General features: G+C 44.9%; 1 protein-coding gene across 1 annotated transcript; it reads left to right on the plus strand.

The window, feature by feature from the left end:
- Positions 1 to 916: 916 nt before the first annotated feature.
- On the plus strand, positions 917 to 6086 carry DMRTA1 (DMRT like family A1). Its single transcript, XM_085643227.1, has 2 exons — positions 917 to 1478; positions 5018 to 6086. Exons 1-2 carry the CDS (start codon positions 989 to 991, stop codon positions 5782 to 5784), a joined length of 1257 nt encoding a protein of 418 aa, XP_085499353.1. The 5' UTR covers positions 917 to 988; the 3' UTR covers positions 5785 to 6086.
- Positions 6087 to 27870: the final 21784 nt, after the last annotated feature.

Raw genomic sequence — 27870 nt, forward strand, 5'->3', positions numbered from 1 at the left:
TTTAGTGCACTTTGACTGCTGTGCCAAACTGAATGAAGTTGTACTCTTTTGGAAAGAATGAATCAGAGTTGCTCTCTGGTCACAAACTTGATCCAAGGTATTGGAGCGCTTTACTTGAGCACCAGTTACATTACACATGGCTACTTTTTCTCGAACTGGGAGATTAAGTGATTTGTCCAAAATCGCAAGATGTTGAGCCGATGCCGTGACTCCAAGGTGGTTGCGCCTCAGTTCCATAGTCGGCATGACTCAAAGGTGGTCTCTCTTCGGCAACTCTGGCCACAATGCAGCATACTTTTCATAGTACTTTTATGAATTCAAGTAATTCGAATAAAGGTCTTTTGATTGATTGATTGATAGTCTTTTGGATAAGTCTTCCACATAACAACCTGTTCATTCTCCAGGGAGGAATGAAGTAGAGAGCATTAAATCAACCTGAGACACAGTATTTTAAGCGGGCGGGTTGGCAGGGTAGGGCTGTTAAGTTCCATGGACAATTCTGCCTCAAGTGAAGATGGATACACCGTGTTTTAAATGGAAATATATGCGTGCAGGTACTCCCTATTTAGAGTTGTTGTTTGCTCCTGAGATGTACCAACTCTCTCATTAAATGTACTGCAGCAGTGCTGAGAAGTCAAGGTAATCAGTACTGGGCAGTACCTGTCCATTTAAAGCACTGTCAGGATATTACTGAAAAGATGGTGAACACCTCTAAATGCCATTTAGTAAATGGGATTCCTTGGATAGATTCTTGGCGATAAGCATCTGGTCGGGTGGGTACAGAGTCCAGCAGATGCAGTGCCACCGCGCTGTTTCTCGCTGCAGCGAGGCGGGTCCAAGGGTGGAGCCGCCTCCGAGATTGGGCGTGCCAACTCCCGCAGGAGGAGCCAGCTTGCCCTGTCATGCCCTGCCAGCTTTTCCCCAAACCCTCAGACCGCATCCTGCGCTCCAGCTGTCTACACCTACGCAGAGAACCACGGCAACAGCTATGGAGCCTGCAGGCCGCCCTCTGCTGTTGCCGCCGCCGCACACAGCGTTGCCCCCGGGCGTGCCCATGCCCGCCTCCTTCCTACGGCCGCCCAGCCTCTTCCTGCGGGCGGCCGCCGCTGCAGCAGCCGCTGCCTCCTCTGGCTCGCCCGCACCGGGCTCCTCGGCCTGTCCGCGCACACCCAAGTGCGCGCGCTGCCGCAACCACGGCGTGGTCTCCGCGCTCAAGGGCCACAAGCGGTTCTGCCGGTGGCGTGACTGCGCATGCGCCAAGTGCACGCTGATCGCCGAGCGCCAGCGCGTGATGGCCGCACAGGTGGCGCTCAGGCGGCAGCAGGCGCAGGAGGAGAGCGAGGCACGCGGACTGCACCACTTCCTTTACGCTGCGGGGGAGTCCGCGGGGCCACAGACAGCCGGAGCAGCCAAGGGAAGCGGAGATATGGGGCTAGCCTTCCAGATCGCCCCTGGGAACTGCCATGACGGGAAAAGAGGTACGTGGCGACCCATTGCACCGACTGCCCTAGGCTGGACATGGGTGGGTGCAGGACCAGAGAGGTGTCAACCAGAGACGTTTGAGGCATGGGCGAAGTTGGCTCTGGAGCAGGGCCCCAGTCGTTGAGGGGGCCCCCCTGATAGAGCCAGCTCTATTCTGCAGAGAGTCTTGCCCTGATGGCCTTTGAATAATTCTTAAACAGACTTTTGTAAATAACGTTTTCTTTTGATTTACTTTTAATTAGTAATGCGTTAGAGTTTATTACAGACATTTTGTAGCAGGTCGTGTGTTTATGTTTCATGCAACATCAGTAAAAATAGTTTCTTTGTGCTCAATACAGGCCCTTGCATATGAGAAATGGGAGGGTGTCACAGAGATTACTTGCGATAATATTAGTGAGCAGCTGCTGTGTTACAATACTGAAAACACGCATCACTATCCCTGAATATCTCATGTAAACACATTTAGAATTTGGTCCAGTGTGACTGCACTGTCAGTGACCAGGCCAAAGAGGGCATGAAAGAGCTGAAACTGGACCATACAATCAAAGCTGTTCCGAACAGTCCCCCAAACTACATTTGACCCAGACCCCCCCCCCAAATCCGTACAACATTCCTGTTGCCAACTGCGTATATTTTCACTCGAGATACATCCCCGTTGTCACTCATTGATTCTGAATTGACAATGGAGCAGTGTCACATCGAATGACTTCCATGATTCGATGTGCTTAACTGGCGTCTTGTATATTGAATACGTAATTTTCTATCAATTAGTCTCATGCCAAACTTTTCTTAAGGTCCATAATGTATGGTAATTATTATTATGTTGACCAAGAACCTCAAATCACACGCATATGGAGACTTAGGCCCTAAACTCCATGCTGTGACCGTCACACAGCTCTGTCACTCTCTTATACTTCACTACCAGGAGCATTAAACACGTTATATTTAGATTAGGTCCCAGTTTACGTGTGTATTGAAAAGGTTCATCTCCCACTTCGCCGTCTTCTTGCCGCCCCTGCATCTATAATCGCCCCCACCCCCAAAAAAAGCTCACACACACAAACATCTGCTGGTCTCACATCCTGCACTTACAACGTCGCGGTCATAACATCGTGCACCTCTTCCCTGCAGCCCTGACATTGTCCACACATCCGATGCGGCCTCAACATCGTGCACACTCCCCTGCAGCCCTTCTCGCGGTCGTTCTTCGATTCTCTTTAATGCATCTTTGCTGAAGCTAGAGCAGATGATCGACAGGAGGTTTAACTAACGCTGCACATTACAGCGAATCACTATTTCATGTGTGATGTACATGACATTGATAATTCAGTTTACCAGTGCTCTATCTTTCAGTGGGACTTGTTGCACTCTCACCTTTCTCTTTGACTAGACAGACGCCCATTCGTTGAACTCTCCCGTGAAGGGCTGAGATGGGCACGGCCCAATAAAAAGTGAGCACCAGGCGCATAGTTAACTGGCCGCAGGCGAGAAGGTCTTAGACCGTAAAACCCTACGTACACTTCACTTTCATGTACACGTCGCCTGCCACTTTAGCCAACAGAGTCACCTGTCTTTACAATCTGACAATGAGCACTTTCCCATAGCCGCCCTCACTGGAACACTCTTCCCAATACACTGCATCCCTTGATAACCAATTAGCCTACCAATTGGTAAATATAGTTTCCCCTCATTACTTGCCTCCATTTTCTTAAATCAACGCGCGGAACCGGGCTCTTGTATATGATATATTTTTACTTCCCAGCTCATTTGCTACGTAAGCGGAAAGCATCGGCCTTTCTAGTTATCCCATCTCGCCGCAAGCTCTTGCCTGTCTTCAACTGACACTAGCTAAGCTAGTGCGATTCGCCCGATCCTACACTGCGAATACTGAATGTAACGCTCGCCGCCGATGCCGCTGTCACATACGTCACGAAATCGAATCCTTTCGAGGTCGGTAAACTGAGTGGCGTTACATCAGGATACAATGACAGCAGTTAACATTTGCTCCTCAACGTGTATAGTAGTTGTATAGCTTTGAGTACATCATACACGCATGAGTCTTACAAATTACGCCGCCACGACAGATTTATGTGAATGAATCTCCTCACGCGTACCGGTGCACTCCTAAATCGTCATGCCTGCCGTGCAGTTTACTTGCTGGGCCCAGCACATGCGTGGCTCAGTTGCTTTGGGCGTGAGTGCATATGTCGTGACACACACAGGCGGGCAGGGGGTACGTACATCAGTATACTGAACTATGAGCATCCGGCGCGTGCCTTCTGTGAGTGGCACTTCAAGCCCTGTGGGCGCTCGGCTACGACGCACGTGCACCTTACCTTTGAAATATAAAAATAACAAGGGACTCGTAGATTACATCAATTTCAGAGGAAAATAACCCTTTGTCGTCATCGGCCATCAACACGTTTTTATACACAAATCACGAATTTAATGCTTATGTTTGGATAGGATGTTATTTTAATTTGGAAGATTCCGTCACATCGATCCTGCTCTGTAAAGTCAAACAAAATAATTTAAAAAGAAGCAGGGAATTCAAAAGGTTGCTAAAACGGTTTCTCTAACGATTATCACTCAGGATTCTGGGGTATTCGTGGGTTCGTTTTTTTCTAAATGAAGTTTAAACACCGTCGTTCCTGACATTATAATGGACTTATTCGGAAACGTTACACAAAAAATCACCCAGCCATGAATTGACGTTAAGCTATGATCGATATGTACATCTCTCTCTTGAAGGCCCTTCTCGCTCTGTCATACTGCCCTTTTCTGCCCTTTATTTAGTTAATTTCGATTTTCTCTGTAGCTGAACTGCCCTAAAATATGTTTTTGATTAGCTATGTTTCTTTTTTATTTTTTTATATACGTTTTTATGTTTAGATTTTAGCCTGTTTCTGCCTCATTACCTCTCGTAACGCTGTTATTTTGGTTCGACGTTTAACTGGAAATAGTGGTAGTTTTAATACTTGGACAATTAGCATTGTTTTTCTTTGTATAAGCTTGGGCCTAAAGGGAAGAAACGTGGGCCAGGGTTTCGCGAATACCATGTCATTTTCTTTGATTGACACCTCCTCGGTTCTAATCAACTGTATTGATACACCAGTCATGAATAAACCCTACTCAACACTCCAATGTAACGTGCAGTAGAGCAGCTCACCTCCGTGGACCTTTTGGCCCCTCAAAGCCACCGCCCCCCTCAGTCTGCCTCTCGCAGCCAGTTAAGAGTATTCATTCACCCCCAAATCAATGCGCTAACAGAAGCTGCGAGTTTTCAGGTTTTGACTGGACAAGCACCCGCTTCGGGGTTTAAAATATTTTTGGTATGAACTAATTTCTTCTTGTAATAAAGAGCTGTTTGCTGCGGTTTATTAGCGTTAATTTAACGCTAAATTAAGGCGTGGGATTATGTAATTGGTCTCGAGGAGTTAGAACTGTAATGTCTACTTTGGAGATATTTTTTCAGCTGCACAACTCCTGCACATGTTTTCCTAACTATCATGTGTTGTTTCGTTTTCTTTCCTAGACGAGAAGCCGCACAGGCCAGAGCCATACTACCGGGGGATAGCAGGCCCCGCAGTGCTGCCACACCAGCTCTCCCAGGGGCAGGCCAGTGAGATCACAACACGAGCCTTGGACAAGGGAGACGCGCCCAGCCCCGAGCGCCGCTCCGAGGGCGCCGACAGCCCCGGCTCCATCTCCTCTTCTGACCCGGAGTCCGGAAACGAGGCCGAGTGGCCCAGGGACGTCCCAGGCGCCCCGGCTGCGCCCTCCAAGCAGAGGGACCCCTTAGAGATCCTCGTCAAGGTCTTCCCGCAGCACCGGCAGAGCCGGCTGGAGGACATCCTGCACCTCTGCAAGGGCGACGTTGTGCAGGCCATCGAGCAGGTGCTGAACGGCCGAGACCACGAGCTGGAGCCCAGGGAGCCACTGGGCGCCTCCCGCGCCCACGGCGGCTTGCAGCGGGCGCCCACTTTCAGCCTGGCCGGCCTGGGGCTCGGGGCCTTCAGCAGCAAGTCCGCCTTCTCCCCGCTGCAGAACCACTGCTCGCCGCTAGGTGGCGACACGAACCTGTACGGCTTCCACCCACGGCTGGGGTTTAGCCCCCTGAGACTGGCCTACTCTAGCCCAGGCAGGGGGATCACCGGCTTCATGTCCCCCTACCTCAGTTCCGGACTCATTCCCACCTTCCCCTTCCGCCCCGCAGTGGACTATTCCGTGTCCGGCACCGGGAGGGAGGCATCTCTGGGAAGCAGCGGACTATATGCCAAGCTAAACCAGGATAAACTCTAGTTTGATAGCTGCTGTTATCTGCATTTGCATACCTACCTGACTTCCATACAGCTGTTTCCAAGGACTCAGAGCAGCTGCCACCTAACTATACATTTCGGTTCTTCACGTGAATTCACTTCAGAAGATAGTCATTGTCGTTTTTTTTGATGCCCTTAAAATATTTCAGGTCACACATGATATTACACAGTCCTATGATGCCTGCCGCCAATGGCCTTATGCTATAAATAAAATCTTTGTAAGGTTGTTTTGTTAATGTGAACTTTCTTTTACACACATGTTAGTGGTCCAATGCTTTGTAATAAAAGCGCAGCTCATTTGTGGAGCTATGCCAAAGAAGTTCAAGACTTCAGGGAAGTGTTGGTGAATATTTCATTTGGATTCTGTTACTTGTAGTTTTACTTTTCTGCTTTTAAATGAAAGACCAAAAGTATTAGAAATGATCCTAAGAAAATGAGCTTCACCCAGCTCACGTGGCCACACCACATGTCTGTTTAGGAATTTCTTCTTTTTTTCTTTTTCTAAATTTTAGAGCAGCCAAGAGGAAAACTCGCAGGAAGACCCGATTCTCCCCCTTTGCTCCCCTGCTAGTATTCTGTAGGTGTAACAATGTGTATTTTTTTCTGGTGAATGTGTTATGAACTCTTATGTTCGCGAAATTATTATGAGAAAAAGGCAATCCTATACTTTAAACATTTAAAGATTTTTGAATAGGTAATACGAGAAATATAAAGACAAAGGAAGAATACCAGACTATGTAACCCGTTGTTAAAACCATGAGGGTGAATAGAAGAACTGGAGGCACACACCAGAAGTGACCTGAGTGATAAAAGTAAGATTTTGAGTTCATCAATAGAAAGGGATGACGGCACTTGGAAAAGATTGTACTTGTGGTAATGGAACCTGAAATAGTCCTGTAAAGTGTGTGTGTGTTGGATTTGGGGGGGGGGGGGGTGGGAGTTGAAGGGGGGCTAATGAAACATTAAATCAAAGTTATCAGCATGCCCTCAACGGGATGTCCAACTGTGAAGGGGAGGGTCCAAGATCTGAAGAGTTTAAGACATTCTCAGAGGGGTTTGGTAAATACCTTCTGCTACAACATCCACCAAAGGCCTTTTCCATGGGTTTTTGAGCAGTTTGCAGTTAACCTGCAATTTCCTTAATGGATTCTGTGGTCTAGCACGAGTGTCAGATGGTCTCAGGTTCTATTTTTCTGTAATTATATGATTAAGTTACTTCCTTTCCACACCTTCCTCTCTGAAGGCTGCAAGGTGGACAGTTAAGGGTTTCTCAAGGAGCAGCTAGAGCATGTTGAGCTCTGATGTTGTGTAACAACAGTGAGTAACACTTTATTGTCATATAGCCAATGTTATGAAGTAAAAGTTTAGGCACCTTCTACTGTTTTTTTTTTTTTTTTTTTTTTACTGTGTACTGATTACAACTGACGTGGCAGAGAATGCTACAATATATCTCATTTGTTACAGTACACTTGCCTGCCTTAGTTTTCTGATGGCCTCAAGTGAAAACAATGGCAACTCTAGGTTTGAGCTAGGTGACCGAGAACCCATTAACCAATCACAAAAAAATAATCACTCAAATATACAACAGCTAAAATAAAGTGGGGTACCGCCCAAGAAAAGAGAAATGCTTTCAAGGTGCCAAGAACTAGCTCCCAATGTCAAACTAATTGGTATTCAGTTAATGGGATTACTTGGGCTCTGGTTTTCAAGGGAGTAAGGCACCGGGGAACTTCAAATTGATGAGGCATGGCTTCTGTCAGGTGACTACTGCTCATTGTTCTTAAGGAGGCTGTTGGTGCCATAATGTTATTCAGTGCAGTTCCACAGGAAGCATCAATTTCAGGGGTGCTCCATCTCAGAACTTTTAAAGCATCACTAATGGCCCTCGTGGAGCAGCACCTGCAGAATAGGGTATCAGAGTGCTGTTGTAAGTGCGGCACCTAAAATTGCATCAATGTCTGGGCCCAGGGTGTGCTCTGACATTAATTTTCCTTTCTCTGTGTTTCTGATGTTTCCAAGGAGTTTTAGTGTTAGCCCATCAGCAGTGACAGCATTTGAATGGCTGTCTAGGCCCTCTCACCCACTGGACTGCTTAATCCGTGACTGCCTACAAGAAAAAAAGAAGAAAGCCATGAATTAAATGTTACTTTGCATTTCACAATTCTGTGCTTTGGTTCTAGACCAGATACAATCATCCTTTAAAAAAATGCCTTAGCCAACAGCCTATAGCATTGTGGGGACTGCAGCTTCGCTTTTAACAGTTTTATTAAGGGTTGACAACTCCAGCATGTAAAATGCTGTTGGCTAAAGTGGCAGAACTGGTTGGAGGTGTTATGCCTGTCATGGAGCCACTTGTCAGCTATGTTCTACAATTTTGCAAAGTTGCCTACTACATTTCAAAAATGACATTTCATTTGTAAAACCAAAAGTAAACCCTGCTCACATACTTGTCAGGGTTTCCTCTTTCACCCACATCATGCATTCAAACAAGAATTAGCATTCTGAATTTTTCTGTGTACAATGGAAATTTTATACTGAGTTTCACAACACAACAAAGTTACAATATAAACAGCATTAGCACTAGCTAGGGTAGTGACAGCACCGGATTTCCCCATCCTTGGACAGGTGCAAGTTGGGCAGCATCAGTGAAAGCTTTACTTCCTCACCGAACGGAGACATCATGACAGTAGCAAAGCAAGCTTACCTCTCTCACAAAAGGCAATAATTACAATCTTCCTGCAGAACAGATCAAGCAGGGTAGATTAGTGCAATCTTTCATTCATCACAGAGCATGCACAGTTAAGGCATGAGTGACATGCAACTAATGGATAGATCTCTGAAACCGTCGCTTATTGTACTGAATGTTTAGGTGGATGTGTCAGTGAATAGACAAGTTCTGACACCATTTTCACTTAGGCATTATTTTAACTCAGCATTCTGAAAACCCTGCAACTGTCGCTTGGAGACATGCTATTTGTTTTGATTGTTTGGTGTTCCATCTATTGAGAAGCAGTTTTTACCTTGTAGGGCATTGTTATTTGGAGCAACCTGACCGCTACCCTAAGTGACTGTACACACTGGTGCCAAGTTCTTCAAAAAGGTTTTGAGTGCACAAACCAGGCTCTATGCAATCCCAGCCTCAATGGTACACATGTTCAAGATATTGGGTGATGTCAAAGCGCTGCATGGTCAGGATTTTCAATCAATTGTACTGGACATCTATGGGACCTAGGGAACCTACCAGAGTCCTTTTCGAATCAGGTAAGTTCAGGAAAGTGTTGTTTAAAAGTAGGTTATATTATGATATGTCATGTTATATTCATTGTATAGTGCACAAATCACCCGAGAGAATATCCAGGTGCTTAACTTAGCATCTAACTCTGATATCCCTGGAATTGGTAAGGGCTGAAAGGATTGTTCTGGAATAAGCTTGGCTCGTAACAGTCAGAAAGACACTATCTGAAAAACTTAGGATGAAAAGAAACCTTATATCCCTATTGGGGTAAATAGCTGCAGATAGAGACTCTCATCAAGTCATGGTCTGGGATAGATCTGGGGCATTACAGCTCACCAAAATCAAGTCCCAGTGGCCCATATACAATTACTGGGGTCAGTTGTAGTTTGTCAGGCAAGGTTTTTTAGGGGCACTAATCATGGGCAATGAACTAGATTACAGAGATTTGCTAACTCCACAGTACATTGAGAACACAGAATTCATGCGATTATCTTTACATGCTAAAAGCATAGAGCCAATTCACAAAAGTGAAATTTGCAATATATTAGGCAATGAGAGAGGTGATGATTTTGGGGTCCCCCCCAACCTAGGGGGAGGACCAAGCAGATGCCTTGAACACAAAGAGCATATCATGCTAAACGATTCGGTGGTGGTCCCATCCTCCTAGGACCACCCCAAGCACAGTTATGGGCCATAAATACAATGCCAACCAAAGGCCCAGCATAGCATTATGGGGCGAGATTCTAGAGTGCAGTGAATATTGTAGTATTATCTCTCAGCTGAGCCTGGAGAGCCCTGCTGCCACTTGAGGAATGTTTTGATATTGGATACTATAATATTCACGGCACTCTAGAATCTCATCCCATAATGCTTTGCAGGGCCTTTGGTTGGGATTGTATTTTTGCCCATTACTGTGCTTGTGGTGGTCCTAGGAGGATGGGACCATCACCGAATCATTCAGCATGATGTGCTTTTTGTGTTTAAGGCATCTGCTTGGTTCTCTCCCTAGGTTAGGGAGGACCCCAAAATCATCACCTCTCTCACTGCTTGCTATATTTTCATGTTTACTTTTGTGAGATGAGTCTATGAATTTTAGCATGTAAAAATAGAGTTACTTTTTGTTTAACCAAAGGTATGTGAGGTTTCTGTTTCATTAATTGGGGTGAGACAGAACTGAATTACGGAGCAGAGTTGGAATTCTGCGTAGTGATACTCTGCCAACTTCACCCACCCTTAACGAGGGCACAACTTTTAAGCCTTGCAAAAATGTGGCTTCATCAAACCATTTGTTTAATGTGTATTACTTACTCAACACTAAATATGCCATCTGGCATATAGGGCAGCAACATAGGCCCTCCACTTCTCTCTGTCTTGTTAAAAGTGTCCATAATGTAAATTCAGAAGCAACGAAATAAAGTAAGTTCTGGATCTAGTAATGAGCCACTGTTGTGTGTGCATGGAGTCTTCTTCATTCTTCTCCATGGAGTCTTTTCATCGGAATGTGGATGCTACGAAACTTTCAAAAGTTTAACGTGATGGCCTGAAAGTAAGATTCTTGATTGAAGGGCGCTGAAGAGGAGGACAGTTTCAGAATGGTAAGGCCCTGCCTTAGACGAGGAAGCAATGAGAAGGGTATTTTAATAGCAGGTGGTCCAAGGAAGTTCCATTATTTCTCTCTTTCTAACACAGTTGTAAGATGAAAAAGTAATTTTGCAACTTTTTGTGTTTTTTCAGCGGAGAATGCTAGGTAACCCCCTGGGCAATGTTGCTAAGGTCCAGGGATCCCGATTCCAGAGAGAATTGCCCAGTATATATATTACTTATTGCTTACGGAGATTGACTCAAGACACTGGACCTCTATGGTCTCAGACAGAGTACATGCGTAAAGTTATAAGTCAAAACTCTTCCTTGATTGAATTAGAATAAGAATATTTTAGCTTAACGTTTCGTTTTTCATAATTGGTTCACAAAGGGCAGACATACTAGTGGGAGAACCGTGATTGGGATTACCCTGGGACTACGATCTTCTTAAACAGACTGAAAATGATCGCCCTGCCCTTTGTGAAGCAATTATGAAAAAGGAAACGTTAAGCTAAAATATTGTGCCGCAACTTTTGAATAACCAGCCTTGAAAAAGCCCTGGCCCAACTCTGAGCCTTTGGGTGAAACACGTGTCGGCTGTTCACTTTGCTCTAAACGTGAAGAAAGAAATAATAAACTATTAAAAAAGACAGGAAGAAACAGAACTTTTCATGTTTGAATAAATAAAACAACAACCTGTACTTATCAAAGTACTCTGACAATTCTTCTTCTAAATCAATCAGGAAGGAGTTTTGACTTATAACTTTACGCAACCCCCTGGGCAATGAAGTACAGCCATTGTGCGGTTGAGGCTAATTTAGAGGAGCAAAGTTCAAAGCCAAATATTAGACCACAACTCTTGATTTATTCCTTGGATCAGAGTTGGGATTCAGAAAGCTGCCAATTCTATGTTTGAGGTCTTCGGTAATACTGCTTTTGATGACACGATTCAAAGTAGATGCTTTAGGATTAAAGGCTTAAAAAAAGTCAGTAAGCTGGCATCCCAGTCATTAGCATATAGATTGCAATCAACATATGAAATGATAGCAAAGGATAAAGATTTGTAGTATGGAATTGTAGGAAAGTGGAGTAATATGTTGTGTGGCTGGCTAAGCTGCACTGTGCAATCCTCTCACAATACCCCAAAATAGGTCCTTTGGATTCACACTTATAAATCTTTAGCTCAGTGTGGCACAGAGCAGTCAGGCTTTACTAGATGAACATGAGTTAAACATTTCAGAGTAATAATAAGGTACAATAAGTAATTAACACAACTTGAAAGAAATTCAACAGCAATTTATAAAAATAAAGCAGATTTTTATTTTAATGTAGACACCAAACTAAAGACAATCCGGTGAGTATAAATGTAATTATGAATTTTGGAAGGAAAAATAAATCAGTGCAATTCAGTACTGCAGAAGTTTAACCTCAAGGCCAATGGCAAAAAGCACGGGTGACAATTGGACATTTGCAGGTTGAGTTGAGTGGAACCCACTGGGGGATAAGGTGATGTGGGTCCGAGGACCAGGGCACAACAGTCAGTTGAATTTTACCTGGCTAGTAGGGCCCGGGTGCAGAGTTGCTCTGACTGTCCTTAATGCTGAAGCAGGAGCCGGAGTGCAGCAGGTTTTACTGCACAAATGGTGCTGTGAGGAAATGGATGCAAAAAGTTGACAGCAGGGCCAATGAGGTGGTCGGTTGAAGGTGCTGCATAGCTGCCTTGTGTTGCAGCCTCCAGTGAAGATAGTGGTTGCCAGACCGGCCACCAACAAGCCTTGGCAGCGGTGAGGTTAGCATTTGATACTCTGACATCCGGAGGTCTGGGGGATCATGGTAGCCATATGAAACTTGCTGGAGGTCAGGACTACATTTCCCACAATGCACTGGACCATCTGCCTTTGGGCAATCCCTTGGAGGTCCCGATGGCCAGAGATTCTTTGGTTCCAGGAGCGTGTTTTTAACTGCAGGCTGCAGGGAACTAGTGTCACTAGTCAAAGGGAGTCTGGAGTTGCCTTTGGCTCTCAAAGGGGCCCCTCTTTTGGGGTAAGCTGGTCTTTGGCCCAGGATGAGTCGTAGTCGTGCAGTTGCAGGATGGTTGCCACAGGTGCAGGGTATTGTGCCTTTGCTTTGTGCAGGTCCTGAAATGGCAGACTGTGGTCTCTTTTTTTGTCCTACGTTGCAATTCAAATCAGAACTGAGGTTCTGGTGCCAGGGGTGACCCTCAAATACTAGATTTAGGGGTGTTAGGGACTTGGGTGCAAGTAGCCAATGTCCTACTAGCCCTAGCTGCTAATCCGCCCCTGATGTGACAACATCTGGAGGGGGAGTTGTTCCACCTTTTCTACCCAGAGCACTCTAAGAATGGCTGACACCTTCTGTGGCTATACAGACCAGGTTACCCAACCTAGGGATGTGGCTAGCCTTCTGGGGATGTACACCTCCTGACTACATAATTTTCCAGCCTGTCTGGGTGCAAATATTTCCAGGCGCAGGGTAGAGGTCGGGGTAGGGGATGGCTGCTTCCTCGTTTGGGAGGCAGCCTGGTTGCATGTCACAGGCGGTGCAGCCCTTGAAGCTCACCGCCTTGATGTGCCTCTTCACTAGCCATCCTGTCAGGGAGGGAGGTGTTTCCTACTTCCCAGGCAGGTCTTTGTTTCTGGCTCCTGGGAGAGTTCACACCTCCTGATAGGGGGTCATATTCGGTCTTGGTGGCAGCAGCTGCAGGCTGTCAGCGAGGGCACTGGAAAGGCAGGGATAACTGGGTGGACAACCTCTAAAGTAGCCACCTGGGTGCATGTCACATCAAACTTGATATGAAATAATGTCAGTGGTGATGAGACAATTTGCTTGACACCAAACATGATATATTCAGTGGGACCATAATGGATTCCAGCCCATATTAGCTAATGGCTACTTGATCAGATATAGTAGCCCTTAATGGAAAGAGGCTACTACCCTTGCACTTATATGTCCATACCTTTAATATAATGCATCCTGCCTCCCTTAAGGGTGACTGACATATATTAAACATAGTGCTATGACCATGCCACTCATGGTGAGGGTAAAGTCGAGTTTGAGCAGTTTGCACTGCTCCTGCAGCCTGCAATGGCAGGCCTGCTGTCATCTTTTTACAAGCGTCACTCAGGGTTGAATAATCAGCTCTTCAGGCCCTGGTGATCCCTTTAACTCCCATGCCCCGGGTACTACTGGTAGCACTTATCAGGGACTCATAAGGAATTTAAGATCCTTGTCAATTGGGGTTACCAATTCACAGTCATCATGTTTAGGGAAAGCGCACTAGGGCCTTGTTAGCAGGTTTCAGTGCACTTTCAGAGTCCTAAACCAGCAGCTAGCAGTCCAATTGGGGGCAAAAGTGGGGGGGACACCTGCAAAAAGCCTGTTTTCTTACAGGAATATATTTACTGGTTTGCTTGAAGCAAGTTTAAGAGTACAACACTGTTTTGTTTAAACAAATTATTTTCTCTAGCTAGGTGACATCATCCTTATGTGCTAACATTTGTTGCTACAGGCTGCTTTATTCAACCATTCAACCTGAGTTCCATTAAAATGTCCTTACGTCATACAGTAATTAGTTTAGTCATGTACGTAGACTAGTCCTATAATCAGTCAGATGATTTGAGGTGCAAACAGATAAAGTGGAGTGTTTGATCTGGAGCAACATAAAGCTAATCCCTGCCGAGGTGCAGATATAATTCCCAGTTCTTGACTAGGTGACATAGTAAAGGGAAATATCAAGGCAGTTGATTACCCATCTGTACTTGAAATTTCACAACTTTCCGAGGGAGGTAGGGCATGTTTAATAGCCCACATATATTTAGCCTGTGCTTTGATAATGTCTTCTTAGAAAGCTAGAGAGATAATTGAGGGAAACATATCTATAGGACAGAGATTCATCATGAAGATCGCCATCCCCATAGTTCAAAGTTTACCACACAAAGAGTTTGAGAAGAGAACGCTTATCAAGTTCATTTTTGACACTTACCAACATGGTTTTCCTGTTAATAAGCAAACTATTATTCGACTGTTTTGAAATATACCCATTTAGTGGGTTAATGGTTCTACATCAAACTAATATTTGGAATCTGATGCAAAGTACAGTGGTTGATAAGTGGCTTTATATTTATACTAGCTTGACTTAATTTGTGTCTAGATAGAAACACATAAAAGCAAATTGCATTTAGGATCTTAGGGAAGTGGAGTAAAAAAGAATGGTAAGAAAGAGGATGATGTCAATATATGCTGAAAATTTGATAATGGGGCCATAAGATTTCGACCAATATTTGTATTTTCACGTTTGTTCTGCAGAAAAGTGTGTGCATCTAGTAAAAATGGAAGAGGTGAGGGAGGCACTACTGGTGAGTGCCTCCATGGTGGTTTAATTATTAAGGGTAGCGATTACCAGAATACAGGCTCTTTTAGCATAGTGTAAGATCTCAACAGGGTAATAAATTCCATGGGAAAGCCCATGCTGTGGCAGTGTATGGTGCAACAAAGCTATTTAAGTCATTCAAATACCTCTTGAGCATTTAGGACCATGTCACATCATGTCTTGCTAGAATTTTCATCCATATCAACAATATTAGTGGGAAGCATGGGCCCGATTCACAGAACTAACTTAAGACAACATCCTAAACTTACTACCTTTTTGGTATTCACAGAAGGCACTTACTCATTTTGGTATTCACAGAAGGCACTTACTCATTTCGGTATTCACAGAAGTTAGGAGTCCTAACTTTAGGACTCCTAAATGCCTTCTGTGGATACCGAAAGTTTTAAAGTTAGGATTTTTCTCAGTTTAGAAGTCCTAAAGTTAGGAGTCCATGATCAAGTGATGAGGCGTTGGGATAATCTTGGGGTTAGTACAATTGGCGACATCACGGATCAGACAGGGTTAATATCATTTGAGAGGGCGCAACAGCTATATAACTTGGATCAGAGAGATTTTTTTAAATACTTACAGATAAGATCAGTTTTGCAGAGGAAACAGGCAGGTAATTGTAAGTATGCTAGGGTAGATCTAATGGAAATTGTTCGAGACGATGAGGGATGTTCAATCTCTCAACTCTATGGTGCATTGTGCGAGTATAATGAGGATGATAGAGGAAAGGTATTTGATAAATGGAGAACTAAATTAGATTTAGTCGGGAACGAGGGCGAAAAATCACTTCAGCTTGGAAATTCTATCCTGAAGGTTGCAAACTTGCAAGTACAATATTATAAGACCTTACATGAACTATATTACACACCACATAGAATAGCTCGTTGGGGTGGTACTATTGGGATCCTCTGCCCAAGATGTCAGAGCTTGGAGGTAGATACGATACATATGTTTGCAGCCTGTCCTAATTTAGATCCCTTTAAACTAGCTATGGAAAACTTCTTTAAAGATGAATTGGAGATCTCGATTAAATTAACTAATGAGATCATGATTCTTGGAGTGGCAAAGGAGGGACAGGAGGTACCTCATCAAGAATTTTTGTTTATTGCTATGACGCTGAGCCGGCTTTGTATCGCAACGGTATGTAAAGACTCTAATCCTCCTTCGTTTCAACAATGGCTGTCAAAATTATTAGCTATCTACACCTTAGAGAAATCTTTATATGAAAAAAAAGGAGTGAATGCAAGACAGCTTGGGAAACGGGTATGGGCCCCAGTCGAAAAATGGAAACTTAAACTAGATGGCTAATCTAAAGGGTGATAGGTACATTCTACTCTGTTAGGATTAAAGCTGGCGGTGCTGAAATTGCTCGATTCTTACTTTCATGTTTCATTACTTTTTTTTTAATGTATTGCATCATGTTGTTTAATTTAAGAGATTAAGCTTTAATTGAAGGATTTCTGTTGTATTAGATATATATTTCAAAGCAATAAATTGTTTATACTTTATTTTTCTGATGATGAACAATAAAAATAAATAAAAATTTTTTTAAAAAAAGAAAAGAAACCACAGCTATCCTGAAATCTTGTCCAGAACTTAGGTGGGGTCCACCAAGCCCTGGGCATTATTTATCCTCACGCCTCCAGCTTGAGAGCATTTCAGCATGAGGGGTTTGAGAAATGTAAGATCTTACAATTCATAGGAAGGAAATATTTCTCCACCGTGCTGTCATTGGGTTTGATAAGCACCTGTGCACAGTTCTTTATAAAACTCCAGCAAGGATTGCAGGATATAATGTCAACTAAGTTAATATTCCATTCCTGTCCATGGTCACTTTAATTGCGGCCTTTCCCATTATGCTTTCAAGGAGTTTGAAGAATTTTTACACATGATCACCATGCATCTATTCCTGTGCTATTTTGATTTTAGACCAAGTATCCTATAGGGAATTTCATGGCTGCATCTTTTTTTGAGGTTGAGATTTAAGGCAGTATTTAGAGCTTTGGGGATGTGGAATATCCACCAAAAATGAGCAGAGGTGCGTCTGCCCTATTTAAAATACACTGTAGGTTTATCAGCTCTAAATAGGGTAGCTGGGACATCCACAAAACTTGAAATACAGCCATTTGTTTTTGTAACTGTATTAAAGACAATGTCTAATGCATTTGTTTTGTGTTTGCTCTACAAATCCTTGATATTGACAAGAAGAACTTTGGTAGCATTGGTGGCATTTTTCTCCTTGTTAGTTTAAAAGTTAATTATTTCTTCTCTTGGGGTAGCTTTTTTATGCTCTAAATTGATTATTTTGAAATAACAGGGCTTGCATGGCTACTAAAGTGGTTGTTGGTGGGTTACGGAGTATGTGAAATGCAGTTCTATTTGAACAGATCAGTCATGTATACAGACATGATTTCAAGGTTTTTGAACTAATTTAGTCTGGCCAAAAGTAGAAGAAACTGGACATGTTCAGATAGGGAAAGTAGGCTGGTTTAAACAAAGGTCGGTAAATTCAGACTGTATATGTCTATGAAAAGGTAGTCAATTCTTGGATATAATTAGTGGGAAACAAGAAGTGGCAGGGTAAAGACTGGAAAAAACCATCTGTTCTATTGCCCAAAATCGCGTGTATACAGTGGTGCTCGAAGAATAGGAAGAGCCCACTAAACTCTTCCAATAATGAAGTCAAAATGACCTCAACGCATCATCCTAAAAAATAGACCCTGAGCACCAAGTAAATATTCAAGGATTTAGTAGTCCATGTAGCTAATGCTGTAATTCTCGATTTCGCTTTATTCTCATTGCAATCTTCACATGGCTTCAGCAAAATCATATTGCAAACTTGTAGCCATAAGATTGTAGTCAACATGTGTTTCGTCTCACAGTAATTTCTTTACCAAGGACTTCATCAGGGCCAAATACATAATCCAAACTAATCATCCAGAATACTGTGATATGTCCTCTATCCTGACACGTATAGTAGCCACCATACAGCATACTCTCGAGAACAACCATCATCAAAATCCAAGCTGTACTGTATTTCGAATCTTATTTATTTGTATCCAGTATGCAAAAAATTTCTCTTGGTTTTGTGGCATGCTATGGAGAGTACTCCGTCCGCTTGGGCATATACTCTCCACCACATGACATGAAACCTAGAGAAATATTTTGCATACTGGATACGAATAAATAAGAGGGATAAAAAGTGAAAGAGCTGGAGCAATAAATGATTTGCGAAACATAGATCTATATGACGTTTGACCTGTCTCATAAAGTAAGTAGTTATGGCAAAGGAGAAATGGTAAGAGCGTGAGCCTGCTCAGTAAAGACTGACTGCCCTTAGCCCCATCACCAAAGGTAAAGGCAAAGAAAATGATGGCTCTATCTGCAACCCATGAGTTCAACATCAAATCTGATGGCTCCTTATGAAGCAGTGATTGACAAAATTGCTTGTGGGTCATGTGCCTGCTAATGTCCTGAAGGAACATGGTTTATAAACAATTTGCCTGTACTGGTCCCAGATGGCTTTCCGCAAAGGAACACAATAAAAGCGTGATAGAATGCATGTGCAGACATTTCTGCTAAGTGGTCAACTTCCATCCTGTGGTGAGTCCCAGAGCCTGCCCTTTGACATCCATTAAGATAAGCAGGTTCTGTGTTCAGCTCCATGTTTGCTTCCTTTCAGAAGAAGAGGTGGTCTAAGTGAGAAAAATCCACCTGCAGTAGAAGACCGACGAGCTTTCATAAGGCGGAAAGGTGCAACAGGCCCAGGAAAAACGTCTGAGCAGTTAAAGAAAAAAGGCTGAGAATCCAGCTAATTTTATTCTGAGACAAGAAGGGACATTGTTTGAGGCAGCAATTGGACTTTTCATTTAAAAAAAATTAAATTTAGGTAAGGAATCTCAGGAGTTAAGAAGCAGTTTTCACAGAGAAGCTGAGAAAAGGAGTTTCCGTACAGAGGATTACATCACACTTCCTAAAGTTGATGATAAAGCCAAGCAACTGCGGCAATTAAATTGTGAGTGGTATAAATGAAAGCCACCTGAAAATTTTGAGACAGATCCTTACCACATGCAGCAATGCAGTTAGTGTTTGGAATATTTTGATTAAAATAATGTCTCCCAGATCCCTGGAATGAGCCATGTTGGTATTTTCCGTTACATTTGTAGTTTTTGTTGTTATTCTTCTTCTTTCCCATCCTTCCTAAGTGTACTGTACAGTACACCAACCATTAAAACCCTTGTTGTTGTCAAAGTCTCACAAATGGCTACACTGTATTGTTATGTTTTTTTAATAACTGAGGTAATACATTTAATAATATTACTAACACTAACAAGTGTGACCACACACTAAGTTATAAATTATATTTGTTTGTTTGTACCAGTAGTAATTGAACCACAACAATGAATGCCACGTTTTACTGATGTTCTTCTTGCTTCTTTGCTTTTAGGTGCACAAAAGAGGAGGAGACATCATCACCCAATGTACTGCCAGACAGAAGTCCTGCTGTGCACGACGTCATGTAACGTGTGACCACAGACATCTCTTAAACTTGTACCACTGCGTGCTGCTGACATCTTCATGATGGCCCCCAAAAAAGGTACCAGGTCCAGTACCAAGAAAGTTGCCAGTGAGAAGAAGGCACTGCCACTTACCAACACTAGTATGTCACCCAAGACCTTTTTTGGGAATCCCAAAATTGCGCCTGCAGCAGCAGTGTCCAGGGAGCAAGATAGGAGCAGCACTCCCGCATCAGTGGACCTACCCCACCATCCTAGGCCCCAGCCCATGTCTGTTACAGCGGCAACCAGTCTAATCACGAGTCCAACGCTGACAAGCAGTGATGATGAAATTGACTTATTGTTATCGCAAAGTAGTACCCAATCAATGCAGAAAACTCAGATAAGTGGGCAACAACAGCCACAACCACCCCCAATAGTAGTTGCTCCTCCCAAAGTAGGGACAGTTCAGGAGATAGAGCTTCCTGCAGAGGAAGAAGAAGAGCAAGCCACTCTTTCAGAAGATCCATTGTCTTCCAGATCCCCAGCAAGGAAAAGGAGGGTTAGTCCATCAACTTCTTCTGCATGCCCCCCTTCTAAGGATCTAGACGCCACTTGGAAGCCACCTCAGTCTGAGAGTGAGACACGCCACGAGACAAAGCTAGGGAAAAGGAAGGTTCCAGAAAGCCTTAGCGTTATGGAGGTAGATGTAGAAGAGGAGGATAATGACGAGCCAGTCAATCTGGAAAATCAGTCCTTCCCCAGTGGAGACTGACTTTACCTCATCCCAAATTACTGTGAGGGATGTGGCACCTATACCACCAACTACCAACACCACCTCTAGTTTCCATATTTTGCTGGCAGAGACCTACATCCACCACACCCACCTCAGTAGAAGTAAGTACTGCAGAGAATCAAGCATCAAACCCACCTACCAGTTCATCTGACATTGCAAGTGGCACCAGCAATGCCAGAAAATTGACTGCCCCAGTTTGAGATTTTTTTCGGTTAGCAAGAAGGCGGTGAACATTGCTATATGCTCCATTTGTGGACAAGGTGTTAGTCAGTACAAACTATGGTACCGGAGTCCAAACAACCCATCTGAGAAAACACCACTTGATATAGTGGGAGGCGCACCTTAGCGGCCAAAAAACTGTGTGTTGTTGGTGGAGGGGATGAAGAAGAAGAACCGATCATGGTGGAAGGTGAACAAGAGGGAGACATTTTCTCTGTTACACAAAGCAGCCCTGTCCCCAGCAGTGCAGTGGTACCACCCGCATCATCAGCAACATCGCAATGGCACAAGAGTCAGCCTGAGACACCAAGGGGTCCAAGGCAAGAGACTACTGCAACAAAAAAACGTGCATTGAGCATAACATCTGGCGTCAAGAAGTAACCTGCATCAGTGGCACCAGAAAAGAAAAAAGTCCAGGCTACCATTCTCAGTATGTTTAGTTCAGAGGGGCAGTACGAACGCAACCACCCAACTGCACGTTTGTACAAAACGAAGCTGGCTAAAATGTTAGCGCTGGCTCTCCTCCCTTTTTCTTTTGTGGAAGGGGTGGCTTTTCTTGAATTTGTGGCAGCCATCTTCCCAAAATGGAAGGTTTTCTGCCGTTCCTATTTCGCCAGAGTTGCTGTTCCAGCACTACATCACGACGTGCTGTAATTGCTTGGACAAGCTTTGCAGCATAGTGCTGTTCACACTATCCACCTGACAACAGATATATGGACCAGGTGCCAAGCCACTGATTACACGTGCATCACTGCACACTGGATCTCTTTTTTGGGGGTTAGAGAAAAGATATCTACAGGTGTTGACACTGCTGAGATTTTTAATGCCGCTTAGAAACATGCAACTGTAGCCATGTTCGCCATGGAGAAATCTCATACTGCTGCAAACATTTTGGAAGACTTTGACAGCAAGGTCTTTGAATGGCTGTGACCAAGAGGGATTAACATCAGTTTTGTTTTCACGGACAATGGCAGTAATAGAGTTAAGGCCATGGCCGATGGTGGCTATTTCAGAGTCCTGTGTTTGGCACACTGCATTAACATCATTGTTCAAGAGTTTCTGAAAAAAGAAGACCGAGTCAGCAACTTACTGACCACCTGTAGAAGAATCTGCACACATTTCACCATTCTTTTAAAGCACGAAAGCAGCTGTGGGTCATTCAATGTGATAATAGAATGCCAGTTAAAGCACTCATCTGGGAGGAGCCAATACTTTGGTACAGGTTAATCAATGAATATGTCATGCAAAGAGGGGATGTTACTGTGAAAAGTATGATGACTGAGATGGACCAATGGGGCCTAGTTAAATGCCTGACAGAGATGCTACTTCCTTTCAAGGTCTTCACATGTGAACTCAGCAAGGAGGACTGTACTATGGGACAAGCTATCCCATTGTTGAACATGCTACAGGAACAGCTGAAGGGGGTGTCTGCAATGTATGCATGTGTGGAGGAAAAAAAAGAAGCATATGAGATGGTGGAGAGCTTAGCCCTTTGCTAATCTGAAAATACAAGGGTGCAAAGAGGCTTTGTGTCTTCCAACCATTACATATGTGCCACAGTTCTTGATCCACGGTAAAAACCATTACTGCACACTTTTATTCCTTTTCCAGACGGAGATGTTTCCAGCTACAAAACTTGGATAGCTGTGCAAGCCAGTCAACTAAAGAAAGAACGGCTGGGAATTGGAGGCCCGTTCCTCCAGGGCATAACAAGTACTGCAGGTCAGCCTTCAAGTTCAACTTCAGAGCCTGAGGGCAGTGCGGTTCGCTCACAGCAGCCAAAACTACCAATACCAACATCAACAACAACAAGAACAGGAGCATCAGCCTCAAAATCGGCAGAGGAATGGTTTCTACAGGCAGGGCTTAAGTCCAGTGCTGAGGCAAAGGCAAAAAAGGCTGAGCAAAGCGGAGCACCCATGAGTATTGAGCGGCTGATACAGGCCTATCTGGATGACCCAACAGAGGTCTACTTTGATCAAAACTCATTGACGTATTGGTATGGGAAAAGGCGCCAATGGCCAGTGCTCAGCAGGCTGGTGATAAACTATCTGGCTTGCCCTGTCACAAGTGTCTCTTCTAACCTGGCTGATGAGGGGTGTTACCCTGAAACTGGTCCCAGGATGCTTGTTTCCTGTTCAGGGAAGACCTGGCTTGACAGTGTGGACTGGACTGTTCCCACGAGAAACAGGGTCTGATTTGCATACAGGTGGGTCTGAACTGAGGTGGCAAAGTGTGCTAAAGAATGATGATGGATTTAACCCAGATCTGTGATTGGGGATGAGTGTCTGAAAAGTTTCAGCGCTCTGTCCATCATCTCCTTGTGCATAAAAAAAACCAAGTTTTCCCCAACGCCCAATTCTCACCCACCAAAAACAAAAATATTATTAAGAAAGGGGCAAGGCGACAGAGGTCTAGCGGCGGGCTCGGCGGATCTTGCTCTCCAGGGTGTTTATCCACTTCTCTAGGCGTGCCATCCGGAGGAGCATGCGGCGCTAAAATGTCTTGCTGTTACATGAATATGGGTGAGCAGCAGTGTTTAAAGAACTGCGGCGGGCAGCTTCTCAACCACAGCACCATACCATTGGAGGCACTAAGGGGCCTGGCTGGGGACCGGGGCATTGGCGGAGGCTGCAGCTGCTGCCGTCTCCTCCGCAAGAACCACCAGCCGCCGATATTCATCACGGATGGCCTCCAGCTTTCATTGCCAGGCCATTGCTGCTAACTCCTTCCTGTTGGGTTTTTTCAGTTGGGAAGGAGTAGCTATATCAAGAAAGAAAAAAGACAATTGTAACCAATACTCTCAGCAAAACAGTAACACACACAATTATAGTGGGACATTAGAACTAGCAGTAGCAAGCACAGTACATAACATTTGTGGTACCCTCCCACTTCCTTGGCCTCTAACAATTGTGGGAGTTTCAGGCATTACTAGTAGACAAGTCTTCTTCTCTCTCTTTTTAGCTAAATTAATCTTGTAGGCATGCCGGCTCAGTCAGCTTGCGCCCTAGACAGACATACTTGTGTTGCAGTTGCAGACTCACGTTACTTTACTGTTGTCTGCAGGTGGAGCAGCTGTAGTCTACAGCTACACAATTATATATTTTTCGATTATGGCCATACTCTATTAAATTAATGGCAACTGCTCAATTTCACTTTCACCCTGACTACTACAACAAGGCAGATGATATCTGATATGAAAGATTATATATGTAACTACGTAATTGAGGTACTGCTCTTGTTTAATTGTATAACCATGCAGCCGATAGGCCAGCCATGACTGACACGTTGAAATGACATAGGCAGGGAGTGGGCCTCGGAGTCGGAGGGAGGCGATTGATAATGGGTGGGTATAGGTACATACATACACAATTTATATATAATTTGTGCTTGCAAACTACTGTGGGTCAAGGGAGTATTCTGAAATACAACCTTGAATCAAAAACCTTGAAAAAAATCAGTCCTAGTTTCTTTACAGCGATTTTTCCATTTATCTTTGCCTTGCTCTTCTAGCACTATTTTTTTATTCTAAGCTTATTCTTATCTTCACCCTTGGCTTTGGTACTCTGGCAGGGTTTATTATTTTTTTAAATTCCCTTCATCTAGTGACAGTCCCCACCTATGCTATGATGGAATACCATCCATTCAAAGTTAACATAGCTATCTCTCAACAAACCTTTCACCAACATTTTATTTTTTAAACCACCACCCATGTGTCCCTGCTTGCCTTTGAGTTTGACCCAGTCAACCCCCCCCCCCCCGGAGGATTCCTATCACCCATGCAGTTTCACCCAGCCAGGCTGGCATCCTTTCTTTCACCTTTCACCCATCCTTCAGCCACCCATGCATTCTATCAGCCACCTATGCATCCGGGGCCCCCTTCCTTCACCCACGCATCCTTCACTACCAGTCATATATTACATGTCACCCGTCCTTCTTTCCTCCTTCCATCCTTCTTCTCCTTTTCATTCAACCCATCCATCAGGGTTATCTGACTCTTAGTCTTCTTCAAAAAACTTTTCCAGCTGAGTTGAAGACAGATAGAAGAGGCCATTAGTTACTCAACTCCCGTCGCAAATGCTATTGCTAATGCTAAGTAAAGGGTGTCTTCTTCAATCGTTGTTCACAACAAAATAGTCTCTCTCAACAGTACAGTGTACATGCTTGCAGCGAGTGTGTATTGTCAATAAGTAAGGACTATAACTTACCACCGCCCACCACTGCTGCTGCCTTCCCCCTGCAGCTGCTGCATCTGCTCCCTCCTGGCTGGCGTCGCCTTCCCCACTGGCCCCGGCACTGACAGTCGGTATGCCTAGAAAAAACATTACACATTTTTTAGATGCCATATACGCCTCCCCTATTTTCTTTTTTTTCACTAGCAAGATTGAAAATACAATACATACATACACCACACACCTCACTAGTACAAATCGGGTACTAGAGTAGAGTAGAGTAGACAGTATGTCTATCCTATCAAAAGTAATAAAATATCTGGTTGGGAATTTTGTTGGTGCCAATTTTCAAAAAGCCTCTCAAGAAGAGCATAACCCAAAGGACTGGACTCAGTGGCTAGAGCTATTGGTGCATCTGAGTTTTAAAACTTTTTAATAAGAAAAAGAGTGGCCAACTGGGTGGACTATCGGACATGAGGTCTCTGGAGTCCTCTCTCTTGGTTGGAAAATAATATAATTTTGCCTGTCTCCTCCTCATAATTCCTTCCAGCCATGGTGCACGGTAATCAGTTGTTCACAATCAATTGCTGCAAATAATAGTAGTACTATGCCTAGACGAGAAAAAGTAAAAATACAACACTTTGGAGTGTCCAATGTGACCATCATTTTATTTATTGATTGAGCATGAGAGAGAAAGTAAAAGAAAGCCTTCCATTCTCAACAAACATGTGCAGAATACCTTAGTTGGGTATGCAATCTGCACAGCAGAGTGGTAGTACTAGTAGTAGTAAAGGTCGGACCAATGTGTTTTCTGAGTCTTACAGTAGTACCACCATTAGGCATTCCACAAAATATAAGGGGAGAGGAAAAGCTGACTGAAAAACCAGAATAAATTATAAAGCAAGCTGCAGACAGACTAATAACATAGCACAGAGCCAGAAGGAGTTAGATTGATGTAAAAAAAAAACACTAGAAATATAAATAACTAGGTTAGTAGGTAAATGCAGGGATAACAAGAATTTAGAAACAGATAGATCGAAGAAGATTTGAAAAAAATAGAATTAGGAAATGGAAATAATAGTTCGAAAAAAATAAGGTGCAATGAAAGTTAGGGAAATATATTATTAATAATAACAACAGGAAGACTTACTGGGGCCAGCAGCAGAGCTGTTAGACCTGTCAGCCCTAGGGTGGTCTTTCCCTGTATTTTTGCCCTTGCCTCATTTTTTTTCCACCCTCTTTTTGCGTTGGACTTAGGTCTCTGGGCGCCTTTTCATTGCCAATCAGTGTTAAGGTGCAGGTGCTCTCTTCCCCTAAGATGGCTGCCACAGGCCCCTGCTACTGTGGAGTGGCCTTTCTAGTAGCACCCTAGCTGCCAGGAGCTGGCCGGGACCCCACAACAATGTTGCGACACCAGCCCGCCTTTTTGTTCTATACCTAGAGTGGGGAACCTCCTGGAATGTGCTGGAACCTTCTAGAAGAAAGGTGGGGTTTTACTTTTGCCGCCTTAGAGAGTGGTCACCTGACCTAGGGCTACTTAAGAAAGGGAGGGAACATTTTTTAGTCAGTTGGGGCGACGAATACCTGGGGGAACCTACGCAGGAGTTTTAGGCGGTAAGGCCTAGTCAGGGACCTATGCCTCTGAAAGTGACAGGGCTTAGGTGCTGCATTTTAAGTGAGTGAGGGATCCTGAACTAGCCCACTGATCTGGCCCAGCGGGAGGGGAACCCAGAGGCAACCTACCCAGCCTGGCTAGGAACAATCTAGTCACCAACTCACACTACCCCCGTCCCCCAAGGAACAGAACTGCGAAGGGTGCCAGATCCATCAAGCGCCAGAAGGACGACAGAACCTTAGCAAAGAAACTCACAACTGAACCTTTTGAACTCACTACCGAACTGCTGGGGGATCAGCCAGGTAACCGCGCTGTGACACCCCCTCGCGCTCCCTGGCCCCCATCTGGGATCCCCCCCATCCTTCACCGGAGCCCCACCATCGTGTGGCTTGCCCCTCGGGCCGGCCTGTGACTGGCGCGCTGCCCGTGCGGGGCACAAGGGAAGCCTCGACATCAAAGCGGCACCCCTGAATTAGCCCGGGGCCTCAAGGCCCCCCCCCCTACGCCGGGGCACTGCACTAGAGCTCACCTCCCGGGGCCCTCTGCCAAGTCCGGGGCCCCGTTGGCACCGCCGAGCACTAAACCCGCTTCCCCGGTGGGGACCCATCGATCCCCGCTCCTGGGGCGGGCCTCCGCAAGGAGGGGGTCGCCGAACTTTCGTGGAGGCCTTGCTAGGCCCAATCAATCCCGTACAGGCCTCGTTAGGCCGGAGGAACTCCCGAGGAGGCCGAAGACTCGCATCACATGACGGGGGCGGTCTCCTGGATGCCGCCCCCGCCGCTCTCATTAAACCCAGCAAACGCACCCCCCACAGGCCGCGCTGCCATTGGCGGCTGTGGGCGCGCCCCCGCGAGACCCGCGTTGCTTCTTCGCGAGCTCCTGTGAGGCTTGATCGACCTGGACATCGCAGGAAGACCCACGCGGAGGACGGAGAGGGCCTGAAGGAGAGGGAGCCCCCGCCCGGCCGCAGTGCGACAAGGGAAGCCGACGACACCCAAGACCAAGGTAACCCCTGGGGAGGAGGGCGGGCGGCCGGAGAGAGGCCCGAGACTCACCCCTCCCCCGGGGACGTTTCGTATTCAAGCCGGTGGGCTCCATTGACCCCCAGAAGGGAGGATTCAATCGGCGATGGCCCCCTCAGCTCCCCGCCCTGTGCAGGGTGAATTAAGGGCCTCATGAAAGGAGTGAACGGGGCCTAAAGAGAGTCGGACTAACCCCCCCCACCATACCGACTCTGTTGCGGATAATGGCCTCCGCGGCCTAGCCGGATGCTGAAAGGGGTGGACACGTTTAAGGCCCACTGAAAGGCCCTGATTATATGTAATGTGAAGCGCTCCAGTGAATCACCATGTTTAACTGGGTCTTGATAGGCCAGATTTACTCTCAATGAATGTTCAGAAGCGCTATTAATTTGCTATGTGGAGCGCTATGTTAGAAGCCATGATCCAGAAGCGCTATTAATTTGCTATGTGTAGCCCTATGTTAGAAGCCGTGATTCAGAAGCGCTATTAGGTTGCTATGTGTAGCGCTAGGTTTACATGCCATGCTTTGAAGCG

This window comes from Triturus cristatus, chromosome 2_2 (genome assembly GCF_964204655.1).
Source record: "Triturus cristatus chromosome 2_2, aTriCri1.1, whole genome shotgun sequence".
In the NCBI taxonomy this organism is placed as follows: Eukaryota; Metazoa; Chordata; class Amphibia; order Caudata; family Salamandridae; genus Triturus; species Triturus cristatus.

Coding starts and splice junctions, on each gene's coding strand:
- DMRTA1 (XM_085643227.1), top strand. CDS start 989: ATGGAGCCTGCAGGCCGCCCTCTGCTGTTGCCGCCGCCGCACACAGCG. Junction 1,479..5,017: donor CTGCCATGACGGGAAAAGAG/GTACGTGGCGAC, acceptor TTTCTTTCCTAG/ACGAGAAGCCGCACAGGCCA.